Source organism: Aptenodytes patagonicus, chromosome 2 (assembly GCF_965638725.1).
Source record: "Aptenodytes patagonicus chromosome 2, bAptPat1.pri.cur, whole genome shotgun sequence".
In the NCBI taxonomy this organism is placed as follows: domain Eukaryota; kingdom Metazoa; phylum Chordata; class Aves; order Sphenisciformes; family Spheniscidae; genus Aptenodytes; species Aptenodytes patagonicus.
In genome coordinates, this window is record NC_134950.1 from 106,238,206 (window position 1) to 106,264,000 (window position 25,795).

A 25,795-nucleotide genomic window follows, 5' to 3' on the forward strand; every position below is an offset into this window, starting at 1 on the left:
GTCTGACCCTTATGAGGATTTATTTTCATTGTCATGCTCAACACCAAGATATCACTGTTTATTTTTGCTGCATATCCAAAGTTGCTTTGAGAAATTTATCAAAGAAACTGTCTTTACAAAAGCATCATGGAAAAATCATCCCACAGAAGAAGCGTGCTGTTTGCATTCAAGGCAGAAACTTGGTCCTGAAAGCTGTCCGGCGTCTTGCAGCATGTAAATGGGGTAGCACTTCTTGCTGTGTTCAGATGCATGCAGGGCAGTCTTTGTCACAGAGCAGGGCTTGCTGCTTTAATTTGTTTCCGCTGTTTGGTAGTATTAAAGATGAACTCCACGGCACTCTCAAGAGAAAGAACTGCTTTGTCTTCACATCTCATTTCCATACTGCTCTTAGTTTGCTGCCATAAATAGGTAGTTACAAATACAACTGATATTTTCTTTCTGAAGTATGGTGTGCGTATCCATTGGTAGAAGTGGTTTCAGTGGCCAGGACCTGTGACACAAATCCTGACTGATTCATGTGCTGCAATTACTAAATGGGCAATAGGTCTGCAGAAAAAAACCAAACCAAACCAAAACAAAACAAAACCAAAAAACCCCCAACCAACTAATTGCTTCAGGAAGTTGGTTTCAGACAGGCTTGGTCTTTTCCAGTAAACACGTGAAGTTACCTGGATGGCTGTGAACAGCAGCCCATGAGGAAAGAAAACCACGGGCTTTTCCGTGGTGCTTCCATGACGTGGGCATGTGTTTCCCATTCCCAGCAATGTTAGGGAAACTCAGAAGTGGTGATAGCCCTACTGATGGCACTTTGTCTATCTTCATGTAGATCAGGTGGTGGCAGTCGCTGCAGGGAGGTGGGGTGGAAATAAAAGAGATGTTGTGTAGTCCACTGTAGATGGCCTTTGCCAGGTTCAGTCATTTCCTGTCCATCTGCCAAAAATCACAAGCTGATAAATAGACATAGTTGGAGTGTGGGAAACTGTATTGCTTGATGATCTGCAGGGGAGGGGGAAAAGAATGAAAAAAGACTCGTGAATAAAGAAAACAACACTTTATCAGTGGAGATGCAGTCTGACTGGCTGATGCTGAGATAGCGGACCTTGTTTATTCTTTTCTCTGACTCTCACCAAGGGTTTTAACTTGCTCATCCCTCCCATCTGTCTGTGCGGGTAGGAGTGAAGACCATGTGTCCAGTGTGTAGGTCACCACGAAAGGAGGGTATATATTTACATGTGTTACCAGCTCCAGGGAACGGGCAAGCACGCAGCAGTTTCTTCTCTTCTTCTTCCCTTTTTTTTTTTCTTACTATCATCCTACAGTGGAAAAAAATCAGCACGTGAAGTTGTATTCTATCTAGGGATTGCAGCTGCACGTACCCAGGTTCAGTGGCTGGCAGCTTTCTGCCATCAGCACCTACCATGGCTAACATACTTTCCAAACAGCTCTTTTTATGGAAGGGGTAGATTATTCTAAAATTTTCTGTGGTTCTCTTTGCTTTACATTTCCAAGCCAGTTCTAGAGCAAATGAAATGTTTTATCTGTAACTGATTTGAAATGTTAAATATGTTTGATGCAATCAAGGATCCAGGATGCTGCTGTTCTTGTGATGTCTGGTTTTACACAGTATTTAGCATGTTAATAACCTTGGTTAATCCTGCTGTTTTGCACTGTGATCAGCCTGTACTAGCTATCTTGTGATGTTACACTTACTGTTCAGAGCTGTACTGAAGCTGTCAAGGAATGGATGCAAGTCGGGGGGGGCTGTGTACAGAAGAGACCCACCTGCAGCAGTGGGATGCTAATTGATTACTTTTCTCTTGTCTTCTTTCTTTGCAGTAAATGAAATTATAAGGAATGACCTTTCCAGTACCAATGTCCATTCATAGCTTTCAATACGGGCCTAATATGAAATCCACACACACCTTTGACTTAGCTGGCGTGTCCGCTCGAGTAGAGAGATACCGAATAAACTGAAGACGTTGCCTGGTACCACTCTGATCTTCCACCTTACTGAATGTCAGGAACTGAAGATTTACCTCTTGCTTACAAAGAAGTAGCTCCTCAACTTCAACTGATGAAACAGCTTCTTTAAAGAAAATCATCTCAAAAGAAAGAGGAGGGAGTACACTCCGAGACGGCGCATTTCATGGGACAAAACTAGGAAACTCATCAAAATCTGAGTGCTTCTTCCCAGTGCTGATCTTTTTGGCATGGCACCGCTGGAATACAGCCCTGGAAGTGCCTTATTTTACCAGGTTGTGGCATCAGGGCATTTTTAATAAGCTTTGAATTTGCTACCATTAAAAGTGTTGGTAGGTGCAGAAACTATAGAGCTTGCATTCTGGAGAGTGATATTGGAAAAAAGCGTAGGACTCTGCAGCGAAGTAGGGAGAGCAATCACTACTTCAGTAAGATGCGTTTATGAATTCCAGAATTTCTTCAGCTTTTCCTCTGCTGTAATGTACAGCCTATTGCCTTATTCTCAGTGCATTTCAAAAGCCTCCTGATTTGTCATCATCTCAGCTTTCTTTTGCATATTGTCTTTATTATGTGCTAATGAATCATAGGGTTGTTAGTAGTAGCATGTTAAGATTTTTATTTTAATCTGGCTTCAGTCATAGCACAAGTGAGTTGAATAGCACAAAATAAAAAAGGTTGATGGACAAAAAATTGAAATCTATCTATTACATGATAGATGAATGTGTATGCATGTACATACATACTAGTATATATGCATATATTTATATATGACAAATAATATAGATGATTGCCTAGTGAGGGCACTGAATTTAGCAATAATTTCAATTTCTGAGAATGCATTTCAGATCCACAACAAATATTTCAGCTACTTCTTTTGAGGGTTTGTTGCACCTAAAGCAGGTATGCATTTTCTTTCCTCATGCAGTTAAGCAAGCACTTTAGATAGGCAAGAAGGATGCATACAAGATACGTGTTATTTACCAAATGACAAAATATGAGTTATAGTAACTGTAAATACCATTATGGAAGAGTGTAAAATATTTGTTCAGTTATAATGTTATTATTCCGCAGAAGCCTTATAACTCTCTGCTACATGTATGAAAAAGAATATTACCAAAAAACCATAAAGGTTTAATATGCAGCGCTGTATAGTGTGTTTTCAGATTAGCTAACGTTTCTGGAGCTACAGGTAGGCATGTAGTGTAGCCTTTAACATTGTATTTTTTACAATCAACCGCTTATTATATAACTAGCAACAACCTATTATTTCATATAACCAAAAAAATAAAAACAAAACTAAAATAGCATGACTTAAATTAAAAATGTTTAACATTAATATTGTGCCTTAGGAATCTGTGCCCCCTTCTGGAAATACACCTGAACTACACCTCCGTGCTGGGGTGGCTCCTTAACCCTAATGCAATGAAGATTGAACAGGTTTCACAAAAAGGTGAAATCCTCCTAAGCGTTTTAAAACATTACTCTGTATAATTATGTCTTACTTTCTTTAGAAAAAAAATGAAAGCCATATTTGTCACATTTGCACATTACTGTGAAGACATGAGAATATAATATGGCTATATGTACATAATACGCTGTTATTGGTCATTATAATAGTCTGTTATTCCTCACCTGTTTAATCCCAGTTATTTACCTTGTATTTAGCATTGTAGACGTTGCATGAAACATTTCTTATAGACTGACATATGAAAAGTTAAAAAGCTTGACAGATGTCAGCTTGACTTGTAGCTAGAAAAGAGATCCAATAAAGCAAAATGTTTTGCTGGAAGCTAGTCTTAGAGTGGTTCATTTTATGTTATCTTGACAAATCTTCCTTTCTCATATAAAATAAGCATTTTTACATTATATACATATATATAAATATATATCTCCATCTCTTCTATTTGAAGCTGTTTGCATCCTGCTGCATTCTGCTAATATAACCATCCTAGTATGGAAGTAAAGTCTCTTGTCAACAGACTCTTCTTCATTTCCCCCCTGCATTTAAAAACGTTGCTGCCAAGGAGAGAAAATGATATATGATAAAATTCTCAGATTTTACTCTCTCAGTATTTCAGAAATGTCAACAAAGTGTGCGTGGAGGAATCTCTGGTTATGCCAAAGCATTTTTTTATTCATATACATAAATACCTTGGGTGAGGCTTTTATGATACAGGACGATATACACACACAGACACACCCTCCACATGTTCACATTTCAGCAGTAATTTTAGCAAGGTTTTCAACTGTATGGTTTGAATATGTTGCACCTCCTTCATCCTTATTTTTATTTTCCTCTTTAAGCTATTTTGGAAAAAAAAACAACAACAATCTGTTACTTTTAAGCCTGGATAATGGAAGATTATGCATCTCTTGTATATGTATTCATAAAATAAAAATGAAAGCAGAAATATTTCCCGTATGAGACTGCCATCTTGTTTTTGTACGTGTGTTATGGTTGTTGCCGTCAGTTTATGAAAATGGTTTTCATCAACCCTTTTTGAAAACAAAGCAAAACCAAAAAGCCACAACGCTCTGAACTTAGAGCGTAGTCCTTACAGGTATGTTCAAAAAGACTTTTGCCAGGGATGATTCTGACTATTAAAAAGAGCCCTCTGGATGAATTTTAAGTGGTGAAACAAACTGCCTTATTAATCATGCAGCAAAGTACTTGCATCTGTACAACTGCTTGGACAACAGTTTCTTTTGCTCTCCCTGGAACTATTTCTGAAATGCGTGGGTTGCTAAGGGTAGGCTTTGGATCTGTGGTCTTCAGTGCACCAGATACAAGAGACATTTTTGTTAGGCTGGAGGCTTTCATAGCCCTGCGAGGGGAGGGCTGCCCACAGACTGGCTGAAGGGGATGGCCCGCTACCGAATCCCTCGCAATTTAAGGAGAGGCAGATGCTCCAAGCCCATTAAAACCCAGATACGGCCCAGCTCTTTAGAGGCCAGTCAAAATGCTCTTTTTCTGCTTCCCTGTCTGGAGGGTGGAAATAGTGATATTTACTCCTCATGTGGACAGCGTGAGCTGTACTGTTGGTGAGGTTCCTGGAAAAAGGACAATACTGAAAACTCAGTCACAAATTCCCTATGTCTCCCGGAGACTGTGGCATCGTTTTGGACCAAAGCAAAATGTCTGGTCACAAACTGAATTCATCGAAGCAACATACTTCAGTCATTGTGCTACCTGGCTTCCTCCAAGCTTCCTTTCCCTCTCATTTCCACACATCCCCTCCGCAAAGCACAGCAGACCCGAGCACAGCTACGTTAACCACATCTTGACCAGACTTCTTTAGGCAAAAACAGCCTTTAGCAAACTCCTAGCTGACTCCTTTCATTCATAACCAAAGCAGAAGGTGAATCCCACACATCCATCTGGTACTGTTTGACTAAATAGCCTTGCTGGAGTCATGCCTTTGAGATTTTTCCTTTCCAGCTGAAAATGGCAAATTTCAAGAAGTTAAATTTCTTGGACAGAGCTGTACTGCCTTGAAGCTAAGCTTTCCTTCACCATGTGTGTAATTTTACTGCATTTATCACTGTAAATCTATTGAATTTGTCTCAGTAAAAATAAAACAAAATCCCTCTCATCAAGTGTATTACAGAGGAGTGTTAAGGTCAATGGCATAAGATCTTCTTGGTTTCCGTAGCTTTTTTTTAAACAAATGGTCTAATTTTATGTCATAAGCAGTGATTGGATTGTTCATCAAACTAAAGCGAGTCCCATCTTCTCCACCTTTGCACCCGCTTGCCCAATACAGAGGTCAAGTGTTTGCCTGTTTTAATTTGCCCATATTTTTTCCTCTTTCTCAACAAGTTAATGTTTTTCTTCTTTGAGCCTCTTTCCAAAAATTAAAAAGGTTTTGATTCTCTTCTTTTCAGGTAGCCAAATAATTTGTTCAGACCAGATCAGTTACAGATTCTCATACTGTTGGCTTTAATTACAAGCCGTTCTTGATTCCAAAACCAGCTTATTTTTGGCCAAAGAGACTGTACTTTTGGACTGTGCAAACTCATGGAGCTTTAACAATTCAAATGGTTGTGTTTTCAGGATGTAAGGCGACTGGTAGTATACCTGGTATTTGCTGTCGCTCGTGGGCACATTAGCTTTTGTCATTTAAACTGAAAAGTTGCTGACTGTAGCGCTTCCTTAGCTACTTTCAGGGACAGGCAACCCACAAGCCACTCTTTGCAGATGTGGCAAATTCATTTTCAGTCATTTTAGGAAATCCCTTTTTTTTCAGCTCAGGGAAAGAGTTTCCAAAAATGCTGTCAGCATCAGTTTCCAGCACCTCTTCTGAATTAGTTTTGCACCCGCAGCTCCTGTAGCCAGCCTGTTTCCAGCACTGCCGATGGAGGGCTTCTGGGTCGAAAATAACATAGAGCAAACACTGACAGTGGGTATCGGTGGCAGAACTGTCCTAGCCCAGGGCTTACGCTCGGCCCGATGGCCAGTTCGCTGACTTGACTTCACTGGTCCATAGCTGCTCCAGTGGGAGCAGCCGCCCAGCAGGGCAGTCATGCACCGTACGCAGCTGTTTTAGGCATCTCCCTTGGCCATCACTCCCCCTGCTCGTCTGGGGGGTGCCCTATACCTGCTGCTGGGGCCACCACGTGCCCGTGATGCTGAAGGTGTTTGTAAGCAAGCCCTTGGTGCCTGAATTGAGCATGGGTTTGCCTCCGGCATCACTCTCTTGGCTTCCCCATGGCGGTTTCTGCCAGCTCCAGGACTATCCCTTGCCCTCAGACTGGTCGGGACAGGGGCACGGGGACTCGCCAGCTGAGAGGTTGTTTGTCTGCCACGCCAGGAGGTCCCAGGAGAACAGACTCTGCATTTTCAGATGTGTTTTTAGGCCCTGCACTGGTGACATTTAGAAACTCGATTCTGGGGTGCGAAATCTCCAAGAATACTCATGGTGGGAAGTCCCAAAATTCAATGCAGTGTTATTCCCATCCAGTCAGGAGACATTCCAGTGATACCAGTTTCATGGTACTGGGGGAGAGCAGAGACCTCTGGGCCTCACCAGAAAATATTTCAGTGCTTGGCAGGAATTGTTTAACTGCAAGGTTTGGGGGTTTTCTGGTATGGTTTGTTTTGTTTTTTTTACAGGAAAAATGACATTTCCTCCGACATGAAATCTTTTGCTCTACTTACTTTTTTTTTTTTTATTTTCTGCTTAGAAAATACAAACCGCATATTATTTTGGGTCAGGTTGATCCAAACTGCACCTTCTTTCCTCCTTGCCCCCTTCAAATCTCCAGGCTGGGCTGCTTTCCCAGACGATGGCTCCCCCTCCACCCAAGCAGAGCCACACAGGCGTCACATGCATACTGCCTCTGCCCAATTTCTTGAATGGTTTCTTTGCAGGAAACTCCTTATGGATCTTTCCTGCCTCCCTGGCCCCCTTCCAGGGCTCCTGCCTGGGCCGAGCTGATCCAACCCACTGCTCTCATCCTTCTGGCAACCTCTTCTTTTTATTATTTTTTTCCGTAAGCTTCTTGCATATTTTATCCTATAAAACAGATTGGCCCTAGTCGGATGATGACACTAAATTGAGCACGCACCTTTTGGTATACTGCATGAGTTACTCCTGTGCTTTCCACCCACCCCATGCACAGGCAGCCACTCCTATGGTTTTTAACCCTGTCTGCCGTGCTGGCACACCGGGATGGCTCCTGTCCAGCGGCGAGCTCCTTGCGAAGTACCCCGCAGCAAGAGGCTGAGATGCCGTCTGCACACGCAGAGGGGACAGTTCATCACTGATGATACAGGGGCTTCAGCTCAAGGGACCTCATGAAGGACCTTGCCAGCTGAGCGCTCCCCGCTCCTGCTGCTGGACGGGCAGTGCCAGGGAAGGGGCACCGAGCCTCTTGCTCTGACCCACAGCAACCGCCCTGCCCTCGACAAGGCTCCATCTACTGCCATGCCGTGTGACAAATCCTTGGCAACCCCATAATTTAGTGGTGGTAATGGTGTTGCAAAAAAAAGTGTGTTGGGGGTTGAAGAGCAGGAGAGGCAGAGCAAGGAGGAGAAGCACCACATGGCACTAACCTGGTTGCCAGCAAGGCAGCAGAAGCCATGGGCCTTTCCCTCCCGGCGATGTCACGGGCCGGGCAGGGAGGGGAGACCCACTGCAGCAGAGTCCATGGGGCCCTGGCCGCACTGCCCCAGCCAGGGGCAAGTGAGGGCCTGGCCGTGTGTGGGCTGAGAACAGCCACACTTCAGTGCATCTGTGGAAACAAACCCTGTGCCGGTGTGCCCCTGGGACATGCCCCAGGGAGACCACCCATCACCCTCCTTGTGGCAGGTGCCGGTCAGAGCGATTAAAGTGGGTTTATGGCGGGTTCTCCATCCAGCAGCATGGGGGGGCCAGGGGTGAAGGGGCTCCAGGGCCGAGGCTGCACTGCAGCGGCGGTGCGTGGGAGAAAGTGAACTCTGCCTGACTCCCGGGATGAGTCTGCACAGGTGGGTGTATGAAAACTCATCTTCTTTTCTCTTGAACTTTCCAGCTGAGCAGTGTGGAGAGCAGAGAAGCCATGGGGGGGAACCCCAGCACCATTTCCCTGTCCCTCCTTGTCTTCGGGAGCAAACCCACCCTTTCAGCAGGGAAGTACCCCTGGGAGCAAGAGGCACTGGATGTTTTCGGGGTGTGCCTGTGCAGCCACTCACATGACTCCCGCCGACCTCAGCCATGCAAATGACAACCCAAGCATCTACATGAAGACGCAGGCCGGTGTAGGAGTTTCTGGTTCAGTTTTCCCTGCAGTGCACACTGCCATCGACACTTTAGAAAGTCGATTTCAAGAGTGGTGAACAAGATCATAAAACTCTCGCTCTCAATTTAGAAAGTCAGTAGTTTCAGGGTTTAACCCATAGAGCGCAAGCACACGGGTGTGTGCCGGAGGGACGGGACAGGAGCCGAGTGCTGCTCTCCTCGCAGCACTACGTGCCTGCTGAACCACAGCGGTGAAGTTACCTGGCCCATACCGAGGGCCACCTTCATTGCAGATGATCACTTGAACATCCATGTGATCGTTCAATAGCAACGATCATCTTGCTCCTATGTAAGGTAGCAGGCACCATAGACTTCTGGCAATGCTCACAGGCACAGGGTGCCAGGGCGCAGGGAGGGATGCTGCCTTTAGCAGATTAGCCCCTTGGTATGGCTGCCAGCGACCAAGAGGGCCAAGAACCACTGCGTTAGCAGGATGTATTGGCGAAGCAGGTTGCCATGTAGTAAAGAGCATAATAAAAGCTTAGATCCAGTAAAAAAATTTTGGTCTATCCAACCCCTTCTAAAATACATGGATGTACCAAAAGATAAGTAGAGAAGTAAAACTTGTTGCTAAAAATAGTAATGGAAAATGATTGCTACATTTGTGGTTCACATGTACGTGGCCTTTATATGAGCTTTATAGGCTCATATTAAACAGAGTGTTTGATTGACTAATAATGTTAAATAACTTCTTATATAACACAATGTGTCCCTAAAACATTTTTGTGGCTGAAGCATGCACATTTCTGGTGACTCAAGTACGCTATCTGAGCTCTAAAGCAGTGGTCAAGCGCAGTGACGGCACATCGCTTATCACTGCTACCTACTGGTCCAGCGGTTGACCTAAAACCCCAACATTTCCTTTCTCCGCAGCCAGGGTTGTGAAGTGTAGGATAACAAACACACCATACGCCGTCTGCTGACGCACTTCAGTCCCGATGCAGATTACAGTACGGTCTTGCAGAGTATTGCTCCCGCCGGCTCTGCTGGGTGATGGAAAACACAGAAAGGCCTTTTCTTTCTAGGCAGATCTTTATCAGCTTAATGTGTCTGAACTGCTCGGGTCGAAAGGAAAGACACTGAGGCAGCCTGGCCCTGGGGTTTGTGGTTTTACACGCTAATGCTTTATCCGGATTCTTGTGGCTACCTCGGTTGGGTGTCCCCAGTTTGACGGCACTCCTCAGAAGAGCAGAAGAGTACCTGTGTTTGCCTCCAAGCGCAGGGGACCTCTCCTGCCGCCGGCTCCCACGGACACACTGCCAGTGCTGCTGAGCTGCTGCAGAACCAGCGTGGTCCTAGCAGCTGGCACGGTGCTTGGTCAAAACCCCTTGGGATTTTTTTAACCAAGAAATCAAGATTTTAGTTTCTTTGGGCCTTTCTTTAATGTGCTTGGAAGGGCTGACTGCACGTAAAGCCTCTCGTTCACTAAACCCAGTGAGTCGTGCGACACAGCACTGGACTGTACTATGTGAAGGCTCTAAATATCTTTGTTTCTAGGATTTTTCGTGGTTCACAGCCATGCTTCATAACCATGACGAGGAACGAGTTTAAGCCTCTGTGGTCACACGTGCAGTTAATCTGGACTGATACTCAGCTGGAAGATAAACCCAGTCAGTGCCTGGGGTTCCTCTCTCCTCCCGTCTTCTCCCACTGCGGCTGCCTGTAGCTTGGCATGCAGATATACTTTGGCAAGGCACCACATCAACAGCTTCCCTAGTTCACCGGCTCTGCTGTCAGCACGCCACGTGCTTTGCACACATCCCAGCGAGCTGCTGAGGGCCCAGCCACCCCTGGGCAGCCACAAAGAGCAGAGGAGGCTTCGTACTTCAGGGGGTCCTTGGTGCTGTGGGCATCGAAACCGGACCTGCAGGGATGGCAGTGACAGCATGACGCTGACCCTTGGAGGGCTTTCTGAGCTGCCGGTTGCTTTGTAGCTTACTGAGCGTGCTAGCGTTAGAGGTCTAGGCCTGCGTGGATGCCATTCCTCAGCACTGACCTTCCACATCAGGGAGGGAAAAGAGCAGTGTTTTTCAGCTGTTTTCTGAGTATCCACTTGACATTACTCAATGGAGTTCAGTCAGCGCTCTTAAATAAGTGGAACCACACATCCCAATATTGCCATATTCTGTCTTATAATACAAGTTGCCACTGGAGACAGTATCAGTACTATTTTCAGCTGATGGGAATTTTCCAATTTTTGTTTTCTTCTATAAAATTTTGCATCATAATGCCAAATGTTTAGGTACCGTGGGATTTTTTTTTTTTCCCATAAGACTATTTTTTCAATTAGTGAAAGAGCTAGCCAAAAAAAAATTGAACTTTGGAGGAGGAAAAAGAAATGAAAATCTCCTTTTTCAGCTGGCTCTGTTGTTCACATCTTTGATTATTTTCTTCTTTCTGCAGACCACAAATCTTGCCCAATTAAAAGGAAATGGACTGATTTTGATCTTCTATATGTAAAACTGTAGTTACTCCTGAACTATGCCAGAATAAGTGAGATCAGAATTGGGGGTCAAAATTCTGCTTCTCCAGAGCTTTATGATCAAAGTTATGTTGTGCAAGAAACACTGAGGGGGCAAAGGGAATAGAGGACAACTGGCTTACTGCAGTCAAAAAAAGGGTTAGTGCAGTAGCTGCGCTACACACACTGTACTTCTTTGGCTGCCTTGCAGAAGAAAAAAGCTCATGCACCTCAGTTCCATCCTGGCTCTTTAGAGAAGGTGAAGTTGCATCACTCTCATCCCAGCTGATTTCCAGGCTTCATCTGGCCGGGTAGTTGGGCCCATAGATGCTGATTATCGGTGCTGCAAGGCCCATCAGCCACCCGTCCTGACCCGGGACGTTTGGCTGAATTTGTGGGTCTGAGGTCATGCCTGCTCCCGCTGGCCTCCCAATCTGTTCCTCCTCCTTCAGCAGGTGAGCGACTTATCTGCATGCCACGGGGAGCACAGTGGTGTCAATCCCATAATTTCCTGCTTCTGGCTTCTGCTGGTTTGAATCCTGGAGAGGCAAATCTGGAGGGAGAGACACCCTGTCTGCACACCGGCTTTCAGAGGGGTCTCACTTTGGATGGTGCAAAGCACTGGGGGATGTATGCAAGTGGGGAAACCAGAAGCACCTGGTGAGAGGCTTTGACACAGGCTGCAAGGTAGGCAATAGATGAGTGGCAGCTGGGTCACTCAGCAGACACTGAGTCAGGGAGACCTTACTGTACAGACTGTCACCAGGCTGTTGGAGAATTTCTCCAGCCAGGGAAGCTCTCTAGACTCCAGAAGACTTTCTGCTGCCCAAATGGGCCAAACTGGTGAGGCCAAATCCATCCTTCTGTCGTTGCAATATCCCAGACTGCATCCTGGAGGGGACTGAACAGGGTGAAGTGGAAATCTCAGTGCAGGGGCAGTGCTCACATTTGGAAAGATTTGAGCAAAAGTATTTAGTATAAATGCTGCTGCCTCTAGTCTTAGAGTATTGCAAGTTCCTAGACCAGATAATACCCAAAGCAGGTGTCCCTGCCACTTGCTCCTGCACACAAACGGGTGCACCTCCTTGGGGGAGTGCATCTCCTACCAGGAGGAATCGGGCCATTACTGGCTGCTGCCTTCTCCAGCCGTCAAGATCACTGTGACGGAGAGCCTAGGCTCGACTCAGTCTGATCCCGTGGCCCTCGCTAGCTTTATTCCTACTCTGCTAACGTGTGAGGCGTGTTTTGCGTGGAGCTGGGATGCTTCACAACCTAGCAACGATACATATTTACACAGCCTCAAAGAGTCCCAAAGTAATCCTTGCTGAGGTTTTACTCACAGATAGAATAACGATAGAAGATTGAAAAAATAGAAAGGAACATGCCCCAAAATACATCTTGGGTTTGTTTTTTTTTTCCTTGTCGTTGCTGTTTATACTTGAGGTTGGTTTTGCTCCTTATTTTAGGAAGATATTCTTTGTTAAGTTTTATATGTATATTTTTTCAGTTATGCTGTGTAAAAATAGAAGTCAGCGCTGACTATCAATATTTATGCATGAAGCAATCATTTTAGAAGGCCCATAGCTACAGCACAATCCTTCCTCTGTATAGTTTCCATCGTGATTTCAAATGGCAAAAGGAAGCTTCAGAAGGAGTTTTCTGTCCAGAGCTTCGGACAGGGAATGCACCCTGGTTCCCAGATTTAAAAGAAAAGGGCAGCAATGTTTCAAGTGGCTACGTAGTAAGGAAAATGGAAAAACTAGTATTTCAGCCTTGGTTGCGCACGATGTTGACTGCCAAATCGCTGAATGTGAGGTTTTGGTTTAGCCCTCCTTTGCTCCCATGTGGCTGAACTTTACAGACATTACTGAAGCTCCGAGAAGCGCCTTCGTTCCCGGTGGTCTCGAGTCCTCCTTGCTCTGCTGATGCGATTAAGCGCGGTGGATCCAAGCCTGCCCTGGTGGAAATCCCTGCGGCTGCGGGGCTGTAACCCACTCCAGAGTTTGCCCAGCTCGGTTTATGCTGCGCTAGACACAAAAAAAGGCCTCGCTGACTGCAGCTCACTGTGGACCAACAGCCTCCAACGAAGATGCAATGCCACCACCAACAAAAAAAGAGATTACATTCACACTAGGAGTTTCACTTCACTTTAAATCGCCACCAGAGATTCATTTGTTTTAATAGTTCTTTCTTGGCAAAATTTTCAGTATTCTGTTTTCGAACGTGGGTACCTACATTATCTGTCTGGTCCTGCAGTTTATGGGCTCTATAATAATATGCACTCACACATTACCATTCACTTAAAGCCCTAAACAGAAGACCTGAATATTCTGTTTGAAAATTTGGCTCAGCCGCTCTGAGGATAGATTTAATAATTTAAAAAAAAAAAAAAGAAAAGAGCGAAGCGGGGGAGGTTTTGGAAGGGCTATGTTACGCTAACAGTCATAAAGCAGCCTCTGAAAGCAAGGCAGTGTCTGCCACTGCCAAACAACAGCATTTCATTACTTTGGAACCACACTTTAGGGCTCAGGCAGCTTGTCTGAATACATTTATAGTGCCCCACCTCCATGGGCAGGCCTGCTGCAGCCTCACCTCGGGTCTCTGTTGTTTCTGTCTGGCACCGCGGGGCAGCTCCCTTCCAGCCCTGCGCATGGGGCTGCTGCTCATCCCAAGGGATGCTGGAGACTGCATGCGCAAGGATGGCTTTGCCATCCCCTGGAGCAGTGGGGTAGGGATGCAGCAGGCATCTGCCAGCCACTAATGCACAAATCTGTTGCTAAAGAAGGGAACTGAGGAACAACTCCTGCAATTAGAAGCACAGAGGTGATTTTAAGTAGGTAAACTGCCAGAGCTGGTGATGTGCCAGAATGGGATTTGGCCAGGACACCACTGCTAACACCTGCACGGAAACAAGAAACGCTGCAGGATCAATGACATTAAGCACTCAGAGCCTCCCGCCTCCTGTGTCGCCTCAAAGCTCTCCCCTCTGGCAGCACGGCACCGAGGTGCAACATCTGGTCTGCAGTTGACACCAAAAACATCATCATTATGAACTGGTCCAGTGAAGACTCAGCCTGAAAACCACAACCTAATGAACCTCCAGCCCCACACTGTGCAAAGGCCCTCAGCCCAGAGCGGGCTGATCCGGGGATGGTGGAGACTAATGGAAAACGTCCCCTGCATGCTGCCAGGCGCAGCTATCAGGCCAGCTTGGTTACTGTAACGTGTGAGCTCCGACAAGAACGTAGCGAAAAAAGAAAGAGCTGACCACAGGCAGATTTCTTCCTAACTGTGTCACTGGTGAATGCCGTAATTCCAAGCCGGAGGTGGGAGAATGGGTTTGTTTTTACAAGAAACCTGTCGACAGAGAAAAGAAAAATTTGAGGAGAATTTAGCAACTGGCTGAATTTGGCAAAAAATTTCAGCTGGAGAAAAATAGCTAAAATAGTTCAAACTTGGAGGGGGGAGTGGGAGAAGAGAAATTCTGAAAATCCATTATTTGCACAGCTCTCCTCCAAAGAGCTTATATTATACTGCCCGCTACCAGCTGGCCCAAGATTTAGGTTGCCTAATATTTTCCGTTATAAAAGATTCTTTCAACATTTTTATTTTTTTAGAAGCTCTAACACCTCCATTGTTTGCAGCAGGCCCTTATAATTTGGCAGGGACAAAGCCCCTGGGCTAGAGAAGTGCCTTTTCTTTCATCCATGAAATTCCAGTCAGGTTTCGCTGGATGAAAAAAAAAAACCTGTTAAAAATCACCATTTCCCTTCTCTCTCTCTTATGTGCCTCAAGAAAATATGCTGGCGGGCCGCCAGCTTAGCAAGTGAACGTGAACGTTCTCGTTAAATTGAGCCCAGGTTGTCACCAAAGCAGCCGTCCAGACTCTGCTGGGAATGTCTGGGGGCTTCCAGGGCAGCTGCAGCAGCAGGAGAAGAGTTGCGGGAGACTGAGCACCACCCCGAGGAGTTTCCCCGAGAGGAGAAGGAGACAGAGAGGGGAAGGAGCTCCTCCTGTTCCTCCTGTCACTGATTTAAAAGACCTGGCAAGCCAGTCTCTGTGCCTTGGGGCTCCTGCCCCTACTTCTTAGGCTGGGAAGAGTAGAGCCAAGTTCTCACTCAGCCAGCTGTGAAACAGCAACACTAAGCCACGCTCCTCTTTCTCCAGCACCTTGCACTTCTTGGGAACAGCAATCTTATCCTGCTCTCCCCTAATATAATTAACCCTGCGGTCCTAATTGTATCAGTCTATTCTGCGATGCTGAACAGAGAATGGGTTTGGTGGTTGTCAGGGGGTTTTGCAGCACTGAAGAGGGGATAGTTGTCTTGGAAAAGTTTCTGGCATGCAGGTTGGAATGGGACCAGCCCAGAAGACTGTGCAGGAAGAGACGAGAGCCCAGGAGCCAGACTTACTAGGGAGGCAGCTTCCAAACGGTGGTCAGGAAATAGAAATGGGACCATGTGTACAGAAATGAGCCCAGAGAGCTAATAGGAGTGGAACGGGAAATGGGAAAATTTGGACATCATTGTGTGGGAGACCTGGTGAAGGCCTGGAAGATCTTAAGTAGCCAATATAATCCACTGCTGGCAGAGGAGACAGTATTATGAAAGTCAACATTGAGTGGAATATAGCGAGATGAGCACTAAAGCAGAAAGGAACATAGAAATATATCATTTGGTGGTCCCCCAGTTTTTGGCCTCCACGAGTGACACTGGAAAGGATGGCATAAAGAAGCTCTGCAGCCAGCAAATTCCTGCCATTTGTGAAAATCCTAGTTCAATCCTAAATAGCAAGAAAGTGGTTTATGCCGCAGAGTATCAAGTTTTATAAGTCTTCCCAAATCTGTTAGTATTAACTGAAAATTGGATTGAAAGCCAAACATCAGAGTACACCACACAGAAAAAGTTCGGCTTGCCTGTGCAGATCTCTTCATTCCCATAGATATGTAGCTGTCAAGAGAATCTAGCTGACTTCGCAGGGGAGGTGCTTATCCATGGAAAAGCTGGTAGTGCCCATTTAAGAAGTTTGGTTGTTGCCTGTAGACAGCAGGGGGAAAAGAACAGAAGGTTGCCTTAGCTCTGTCATTCTGCCCCTGCTCTGTTGGCCATGTGTGCAAAGTTCAGGCACGGTCTGACCCTTTGCTCCATCTAGAGATGGAGCTTTGATGCCCTTTTAGAAATAAAACTCCACTCTCACATCTGAATTCAAACAGAGTCAAATCTGTGCCCCTCAAGGGAAAGTGGCAGTTTAAAGATGGGTCTTGGTACTGCTTCCAATTTAAGTAGAAAAGATTGTGTATTTTGCCCTTCAGCTGGATATTGTATTAATTAGCACGATAACTTCTGGAGTGCTACTAATAAACCCTACATTCAACAACTTTGGCAGTGAAAACCATCGAAGCAAACATCAGCAATTCTTGAAGACAGAATATAACTATGAGTACCTGAAGACTCTTTCTTTGGATTGCAGGAGTGGGATAGCTTGTCAGGAATGAGTAAATTGGAATCAAATATGTCTAGAATTCAGACTAGCTAAAGACAGAATAATCAAAACCATCAAAGCTTGGTGCATAATGGTTTGAGACAAGTGGTCCGGCAAATATTGTTCTAATATCATCTTAACCACAAGGGCTGCTCAGATGTGTTTCTTGAAGACGTTTAAGTTAGCAAAGAGTACTTATCATTAATCTTTTATAATGGCTTTTGGGAGCCACAGTTCATTTAAACATTTTACATTTTTATTACTTATGTATGCAGGGCAGCAATTAAAGCTGTCGTGGTCATATAATGAAGACTAATGAAAGCAAGACGAAGGCAGGTTTTCATTTTCTGTCAACCTGAATATCCATCTGCTTCTGCCATCTCCCTGCCCCCTCCCCCCAAAATATTTTTTTTGCTTTACTTGAAAGCCAGCTCCCCAGTCCCTAGGCATTTAACCAAACACCTTCACAACTGTCCAGGATGAACTATGAAAACAAAGTAGTCCTTTCTTTTCTTACATGGAAGAAGCGTATCTCTTGGTAATCAGACAAGTACCGTAAAAGGCTCAGTCTTTCTCAACGCAAGTAAATGTGAGTGATGCAATAACAACATCTTTATGGTATGTTTTCTTGGCCACTGTGAAGTAATAGTTTTGGAGGGGAGACAGGGATTAGTCACCCCACAATTAGTCATTCTGCAGCGTAGTTTGATACTTGAGAGATCTGTATTTCAGAAATGCGGTTCTGCAACCATAGGTCCTATCTTCAAGTACTTTCTGCTTTCTCCCTCTTTTAATTCGGAAGAGCTTGTAGAAAGAAAAAACATTCACTCTATGCTTCATGTGCTTCTGCGCTCGTGTGTCTCTATTTCATCTTCATACGCACTTCGCTTTCCCTTTCTCAGGAGCTGCAACCAAAACCTGAGTTCGGGAAGTGCCTGCTGTCCACAGTGGCTTTCCCTCACCAGGCTCACTTCTGCTGCCGGCAGAGCCTCCGTCCTAGCTTATCTAAGGGAGAGCCCATCAGCCTGGCTAGGTACCCTAATGCTGGTGTTGCAAAGGAGGGGTCAAACATGTAGGACCAATGGTTCCTCATATGTGCCTCCAGTAGCCTGGGAAGCCAAGAGGGGCCAGTGCTCATTAGCACTTGGCGAGGTGCGGAGGGTCTCGTGGCCACTGCAGCTTGTGTGCCTGGAGGGAGCTGTCTGGGGAGTGAGCCGTGAGCTGAGGCACCGGGAGACACCTCCTTCCCAAAGGCGATTTACTGCTTTGGGAATAGTAAAGGACAGAGATAGCTGAACTACTAAGTCCGCTTTCGTAACGGTCAGAAACTTTGCTACAGAAAATCAGTTCCCTTTAACTGGAATTATTCTGAGTCAAAAAGGCAATGCAGATGTTTTAAAGTGTTAATCATAAATATCAGGGGAGAGGGAGCTTAATGGCAGAGCTCCCAATGAGTAACGACTTAATGTTTGGCCTCAAATATTTCAGCTGGTAAGATGTTGCATACTTCACTGATCTGTACATGGCAGCTCCGCAGTTGTCTTAACCATTTCGTTTTTGGAGTGAGTAGTTGCAGTCTAGCCCATGTGTCACAGAAAGTGTGCTACGCCACAGGGTTTGCGCTACACACACGCTCATCACTGATCCAGGCACCTAGACTGGATCTAGTCCTCTCCTAATAAGATGGCTTGTTTCATTGTATCTCCCCACCACAGCACGAACCTGAATCTTCTTTCCAACCAACCTTCCTCCTGGCTCCTTGGTATTTCTCCATTGCCAAACTCTCATCTCCTGAATGTATTCCGTACATACCAAAGCCTGCTTGAAATTTGGGTCTGAGAGCCTTTCATAATTCTGCTTGCGCTGGTATAAATAGAGTTAATATCTTCTTGTTTCAGACACATTGTTGTCATTATTACTTACCAGCCCAAAGTCCAAATACAAAAATCAAATCTGGCAAAAGAAATACAGAGCGAGTCATGGGCCAAATTGATTTGACTTAAAACAGCATTGAAACAGATGAAATACTGTGTTTCATTTGGAAAAACAGCAGCTGTGTCTGTACAGTAACTACTGTGCTTCTCCAAAGGGTTTTTCCCACATGCAGGGCCAAACTCAACCAAATGTAGCTTGGAGGTAGAAGGTAAAGGTCCCATGAAATTCCTGGATCAAACTGTTTGAAGACGTAAACAAGGTTACTTAATTTAAGTCAGCCAAAAGCAGTATCCGTTGCACCAACTATGGGAATTCAGTGTAACGTCTCTGCTGATGGCAGTCAAGAACTGAGTAGAAAAACCCCAGCCCAGAGGACACCAGCTAAAGACAGAGCCTTGCTCTTCTACCCTATCCGCTCTGGCTATAAGCAGATGCCAAGATCTGTACTCCGCAGAATAGCAATCATCATAATTTGCAATGATTTAATATTAAAATGTCAGCACCGAAGTGCAAGGAATTCTGTTTCTCCCCAGTCCCAGTGTGTGGTAGCTATACACAGCTGGCATCTTCCCAGAGCCCCAGCATGGTATAGGCCTCTGATACCAAATGAGTGCAAACACACTACTGTTACAAACTAAACTGTTTTCTGGTATACTGGAGAGCCCTGTTTGGTGCAAGTGTGCTGCATAGTCATCATTTCACCAGTGATGTGGTTTAAAAGCTAAGCTAACCTGAAACAAAAGTCTCTGAGTGGACCTAGCAGAATTGGTAGCTGAGTGTGTAACTCAGCAGGGAGTTTGGTTTTGTGGTGCTGTCCCTGGAAGCAAAGTCCCCCAGAGCAAGCGCGATTCAGACTTGCTCTCAGTGACACCTATACAAACGTTACCAGGGTCAGAGCGAGCACTTCGATGCCATTGTAACAGAAGCAGCATCCGACGTGACTGTTATCTTAAATGTGTTTTAAATTTTAAATCCTGATGGTTTCTCTGAGAATGGGATAGCTAAAATAGCTTGTAGATCCCAAAGTTGAAGTTTCATTTCTTTTTGCTTCGCTGGTGGGTTTTGTGCCTCAGAGGGAAGGGGAGAAGCCAGTTTCCTGATGACACTCATAGACCTTGTTTCCCTTTACTCAACAGGGTGTGCATGGCACGCCTGCGTTCCTGAAGTTGGACACTGCGCTCCAGCTGTCATAGAGTCAAAAAATGAGGCATATCCTTGAGGCAGCTCTGGTCCTTTTACACAGGAATGATGCGGGGGAGAAAATCAAGGCAGATGCAATTAGTGAAAATCAGAAACTGCAGCGCGGCTTCTCTCTCTGGCTGTGTTCGTGCAGGGCTCAGCACAAACAAAGCAGCCTCCCCTGAGTCTTGGACTCCTTACAGCCTAACAGAAGGAAGATCACTACAAGCACCAGGTATTTCTGTTAGCGGGAAGCCTGGTAAATGCTCTTTCTGTGCCAGCAACACCTCCCATTGGCAGGCTTACTTGGCAGGCTCCAGGCACTGAAGCAAACGTGCTCTCTGTTTTGCAAGATTCACCAAAGTGGGGCTTATCCCTGTCATGCCTCTCAAGAGAGCCTGAGGAGCCGGTTGTGGCCCTTCAATGTGAGGGAATGAAGTGGCCAAAAAAATGGAACTGCCTGAAAAAGAGTTGCCCCTCAGTTATGCCAAGCAATATGGAAATAATTTCAGAGTGGGTTGTGTTTCACTTTTTTTTTTTTTCCATAATCTCACTATATTTTAAGTCTGGGTTTTGCTTTACATTTAATTTTTTTCACAATCTCACTGTACTTTAAAAGAACAGAGAGTCAATACCGTGTAAAGAGGGAGAGTGAGGAGCAGAAGACAGGATGCAAAAAGCTTGGGAGAAGCAGCCAGTCCAAGCTGGCCGCTCAGTGGTACCCAGAGGGATCACAGGATCATTCAGGCTGGAAGGGACCTCGGGAGGTCTCTAGCCCAACATCCTGCTCCCACTAGGGTCAGCCCTAAGATGGAGTTTACACCATCTTCTGGGCTACCCCGAGCCCAGAGCAGGGAGAGGCAGGCTACCAGTCATGAAGCTGCTTCATGGGGAATAACCCATGGCGTACAAGATCAACCCACCAGCATGCCATTGGGCATGGGGACCTACCCTTTCCTTCCTGGCTTTTCTAGGGGCTGGCAGGCCGTGTGTTAAGAGGATTTAATTTAGCCTACCAGTTTTTGAGTAGCGCAAGGGAAGGGGAGTTGTTCCCTCGCACCGAGACCAGCCAGTGGTGAGCTGTGCTCCCTCTCACCTCACTCATGGCCATGCCCTCTGAGGAGGATCTGGCCAAGGTGTCGGTGGAAGGTCCCATCAGTGCTCTTCCTTCAAGCAGAAGGAAGAGCACTGAGGGCTTGTGCAGCCAGCAACATCCTTGGCATGCCTGACATAACCAGTTCTTCTTTATACTAAACCCAGCTGGTGATAAATGTTAGCACCACACACATACCATTTTACCTTCTACTTGTTGCTGCCTCCTCTCCCTTTTAATGTGTGAGTAAACAGAGGCACTTAAAACGCAGGTGACTTGCTTGAGACGATCTATCCTAGCGGAAATGCAGGGCCCATACCCGGCAGCTGCCGGCTCTTCGTCCTGTCTTCACATTGTTAGGCCATTCTGCTGTGAGCACATCCCTGCACAGAGCATCGCAGAGATCGAGGTGGCCATGGAAGTTATTCCAGAGGCAGTGCACAGGCTGAGACGGGTGGTCCCACAGCACGGCATCCCTCCTCTGCCTGGCCTGGATCTGGCCTGGCTCTCCTCTACCTGACCTGCCCCTTTGCCAGTGGCTGCCCAAAGCCAAGGGATCGGAGGAGTCACCCTGGCACTGCTGCACCCAGAAATGGGTTATTGCTGTGATACGCTAAACTTTGCCTTGCGGTTTGTTTGGGAAGGGTGGGAAACAGCCATGCAGAAAAGAGCAGAGGCAAAAAAAATCTAGAAAAATAAATTGTAGACAATATCTCATTGATACAGTGTCTGGGGCTGGCACCGTAGTTCAGGTGACACGCAGAGGAGGGAGGAAAGCCCTGGCCCTCGGAGTAGCCCGTTATTTTCACTGGTATTGCCCATGCTTCCCCACCTCCAGGCATCACCAGAGCCAGCGGGGGAGCCTTCAGAAGGGCCATGAGGGCATTTTTGCTTCTGCTGCTTTGCCCACTCTGTCATTACGGCGAGACTGCGCTGCCACCCCCACGCCGCTGCCAGCTGCTGGGGTGCTGCTGAGGGAGGCTTGGGACAGTGCTGCAAGCGCATCCCAGTGTCCAAACCTTACCCGAAGGGCTGGGCTGGCAGCCGCAGCCGCCCAAGTGGGGCCGTACACACAGTTGGCTCCTGCGCCTGTTTAGTCACCCCACTGGCTACTTCTTTCTTGTTGCTTTAGCTAAATCAGGCGATCTGCCCTGCCCTCACAGGGCTACTTGGCAGCTGCTGAGGAGCCTGGTCCGTGCCAGCCGGCGAGGGGCTTTGCTTGCTCTCGGGCTGGAGTTGCTGCAGTCGCGAGAACGAGCAAAGCGCACACAAGGAGAACTGCAGCCTTGTATATCTGTCACATAAAACTCAGAGCCCCCAGTCTGGCTCTTTATCAATTATTAGCCTGCTGCTAAAAGAAGAAAATAGATTTCATAAGTGTGTTTCTGTTCCACACACCAGACAGATAGTCTGGCTAAATGATTTACGGGTGTGAGTTAGTGCGTGTGTATGTGTATACGCGCATATGGTTCAAATCCTATAAAGCAGAGTCCTGCCTGTGTGTGCGTGTGTGTGTATTTAATGCTTTATACATCATTCCTTTTTCGTGTGTGTCTGTCTGGTTTTCTTGGGCAGCGCCAGTTAAATTTCTTTTTCTTTTTTTTTCATTTCACATGAATTGTGCAGTGGAAGCCAAGAGCGTCTGCCAACTCTGCTGTCCCAAAAATAAAAGTTGACACTCTTCTCCTAGAAACAGTTATCTCCCCAGTGTAGTCATGGTCAGACACACCCACACCCATCCCTTTCTTGAAACTGAGGCCGAATTTAATAATGTGCTTGGCCACTTTTATTTCTGACTTAAAATGTCAAAGATTGAAAGACCTTTTTTTAAGAATGCAGAGGATTTAAGTGATCCCAGGACACGGCACTTACTATTGTTTGTAAGTGTGCACAAAGGAATGGACTGCTCTCCTCCACGCTGGCAGCTGGGAGCAGTGCTGCAGAAGCCAAGGGCAAAGGCGGAAGCAGTGATAGGAGAGTCACCCCACCTTCTCTCCAAGTTAAAATTCCTCTCTTCTCTCATCTGTGGTAAATGGGCTGGTACAATTTTCAAATTTCCTTGAATTCTTCATTTTGTTTTTTGAGGCTTGGGACTCCTCCTCTTTCCACGCCCCTGGTTTACTCAGAGGAAGTAAACAAACATTGATTTCACCCCCATGATAAGTGCCACAAACAGAGTCTGAGGAGAGAAAGCTGCTCGGCTGTGAAGACAGTTCACGTCCCTGCCTAGCAGAATAGCAGGGAGGGGTTGGTAAGAGTCGTGCAGGACACATTGTCCACTCTTAAGTTAAACTTGCCCTGTGCAACTTGTTTTCTAAGTCACTTGGCAGAAAAGTAGCTATTCAGTGTTGCTGCCATAGGTATTTCAGAAACAGTGCTTTTAGTAAGAGGTGGCAACAGCCCGTGGAAATGTCCGGTTCAGATAGGAAAACATAAGTTAAAAAATGAATGGACAATCTGTTTTCCCAAATCACGCCCATTTCCACCTGTACAATACCTAGACAGCAAGAGGGGTTCTTTTAAAGCAACAGTAAGTCATGAATGCAAAGTGACTTTTATCACTGCTGCTGTGAAGAGCCATGACAAAATATATTCCTTCTTGGCTTGCGGCACCCCTGCATTTATTTCTCTCAGTTTAGGTGTAGTAGTTTCAAGCTCCCATAACATGAAGACTCTTAGACTATGCTAAACAGCTGATTCTAATTTTTCTCTCCATGAGTTCAAGCAACGGTAGCTGGTTGGGTACTTTTAAGCTTCCAGGGTTGAATAGTTCTCACTTATAGGAGTTGCTCCATGTGGTCAGAGCTGTGAGTGGTTTGAAACCAGGGGTCAGATGGAAAAGGGCTGACATGATGATTGATGAATATTTTGTGTTTTTCACTGTCCAGGTGATTGCCAGCCAGGTGAGACCATTGGATATAGAGGTCACTGACAGCAGAGATTTGTCAGTCTAAGTACCTGAGGAGGGTCTTGTGATCCTTCACGATGGGTATCTAGTGGGGTTGTTAGTTCATTGCCTTTGAAGTAAAGGAGGTGTGTGTTTAAGCCTTTGGGGACACCAATTAGTTCAGCATCAATTTCAGGATTTTTTTTCCCCAGTGAGCATGTGAGAACAAAGCTCCAGAGCAAAGGGATGTCTTTTGTTACCCTACAAAGCAATATTTTCAGCACTGTAGGTGCCATCGGAAGATGTGCTTTAGCTCTTGTGCTTGTGCTCAGCATTTGCAAACATTAAGTGTGTTGGGTTGTTATTACTTACATGTTTTTGCAAACAGACAAGAATTGTGTTATGAATTTGTAAAAGTCAAATACCAAGTTAGTCTTGGCACACTTGGAAACCTGGATAAATTAACTTTCTCAGTCATGGGAGACTTGCATATTTTGTACAAGAAGCAGCTTGGATTCAAGGCAGCTCTCTGTCTAACTGCCTGTTTTGATGACTGGGTTGAACTGATCCACCTGAGTTGTAAATTATCAGATTCCATACATAGATTGTGCAAATCAAGAGAGTTCCAAGCTGAGATGAATACTGAAGTTTGACTGTAGACCAAGTGTCCTTTTAGGCATGCATCTATGCTCTGAGCTGCTGTCTGAAAATGTCTTTCTTTTTCCCTTTACAATAAACCTGGGCTTCCGACTGTGGTTCTGCATGGCACTCAAATCAGATGTCTGGAGGAAATGGTATGAGTAGTAGTCTGAATGTGTGACTCTACGTGTGACTGTGTAGCACAGCATCTTGCCTGTAATAGGAAATAGCTGCTCATCTTTCCCATTTCTTTAATATCCTATCCACATTTCATAGACGTTAAATATGTAGCATTTTTGAAGAGGAGTGTTTTCTTCCTCAGAACATGTTTGTTTTTAATGAAAGTGGTAAACATTGTGCTGAATGAATCTGTTCATCATGGCTGGTGTAAAACAGATATGGTTAGGGAGACAGTATGAGTATTTAGAGCGTGAGGATCAGTAAGCAGAGTCTGAATCAAACTTTCAGTCTCTGAGAGGTTTTCTGTGGCATTTTCCTGTGAAAGGAGTCCAATAGTGCTTTCATTTGGAGGTATGACCATCTTTATATACCAACCCATCTGAGCATTGATGTGGTTAGGAGGAGTATGGGCATTGCATTTGAGTGCTAGCCCAACACCTAGAAGACTTCAAGTTGGTTTCCTGCTCTGGGGAATCTCTGGCAGTTTGATTACTCTCTGCACTGTTTCTGTCCGTCAGAGCGCAACTGCATGAAATATGTTAAAGGCTGTGATTCTGAAGGTCAGCCAGGCTGTTGTCTAACTTCTCAGCACAAAATGTTGAAGAGAGGGCAGTAAGCATCTGAATGTGGCATCCCCATCTCTGAGGTGGATAGCTAGGGCAGATAACCTGGTTGTGCCAGGAAGTCTCAGTAAAATAGAAGTCAGTGGTGTTAGAAGCTTGAGTGTTGTAGAAGGAATGGGTCTAGGCTAGTACTGGAGCATAGAAATAGACTTGTACAGATAATACTACCAATAAGCTGCAGTACCTCTTAGGTGAAGGCAGGCGTCTTGGACCAGCCATCCTCCAGTAACTGAACCTGGCTTTCACTGTGAGCTTCTGGTAAAAGATGATGAGTTATGAGCTTACCCTGAGCAGGAGAGTCCATGCTATTAGTATAGTGAATTAGCTTCCCTTTGAGAGCTATGTCAGAGTCAATGAGGTGGGTTCCTATTTTGTGAGTTGCAATGTTCCCCATTAAATTCAGGAAGCCTTTATCTAAGCAATCAGCCACAGTGATCAAAGTAGAGGTAATGCATAGGGAAACCCACAATACTTGGAACACAACTTGTTTAAAAGCAGTTTGAATAGCATGATGCTGAGCTAACCCTTCATCTCTGTGCACTTACGAGACTGCTGAGC

General features: G+C 45.6%; 1 protein-coding gene across 3 annotated transcripts in view; it reads left to right on the forward strand.

The window, feature by feature from the left end:
* NFATC1 (nuclear factor of activated T cells 1) overlaps window positions 1-4,402 on the forward strand; it is a 117,332-nt gene extending 112,930 nt beyond the window's left edge. For all 3 annotated transcript variants that reach the window (XM_076330655.1, XM_076330656.1, XM_076330657.1), the window contains exon 10: window positions 1,837-4,402. In XM_076330655.1, coding sequence (XP_076186770.1) covers window positions 1,837-1,886 — 50 coding nt within the window. In that variant the 3' untranslated portion in view covers window positions 1,887-4,402. The remainder of the gene's footprint in view (window positions 1-1,836) is intronic.
* Window positions 4,403-25,795: the final 21,393 nt, after the last annotated feature.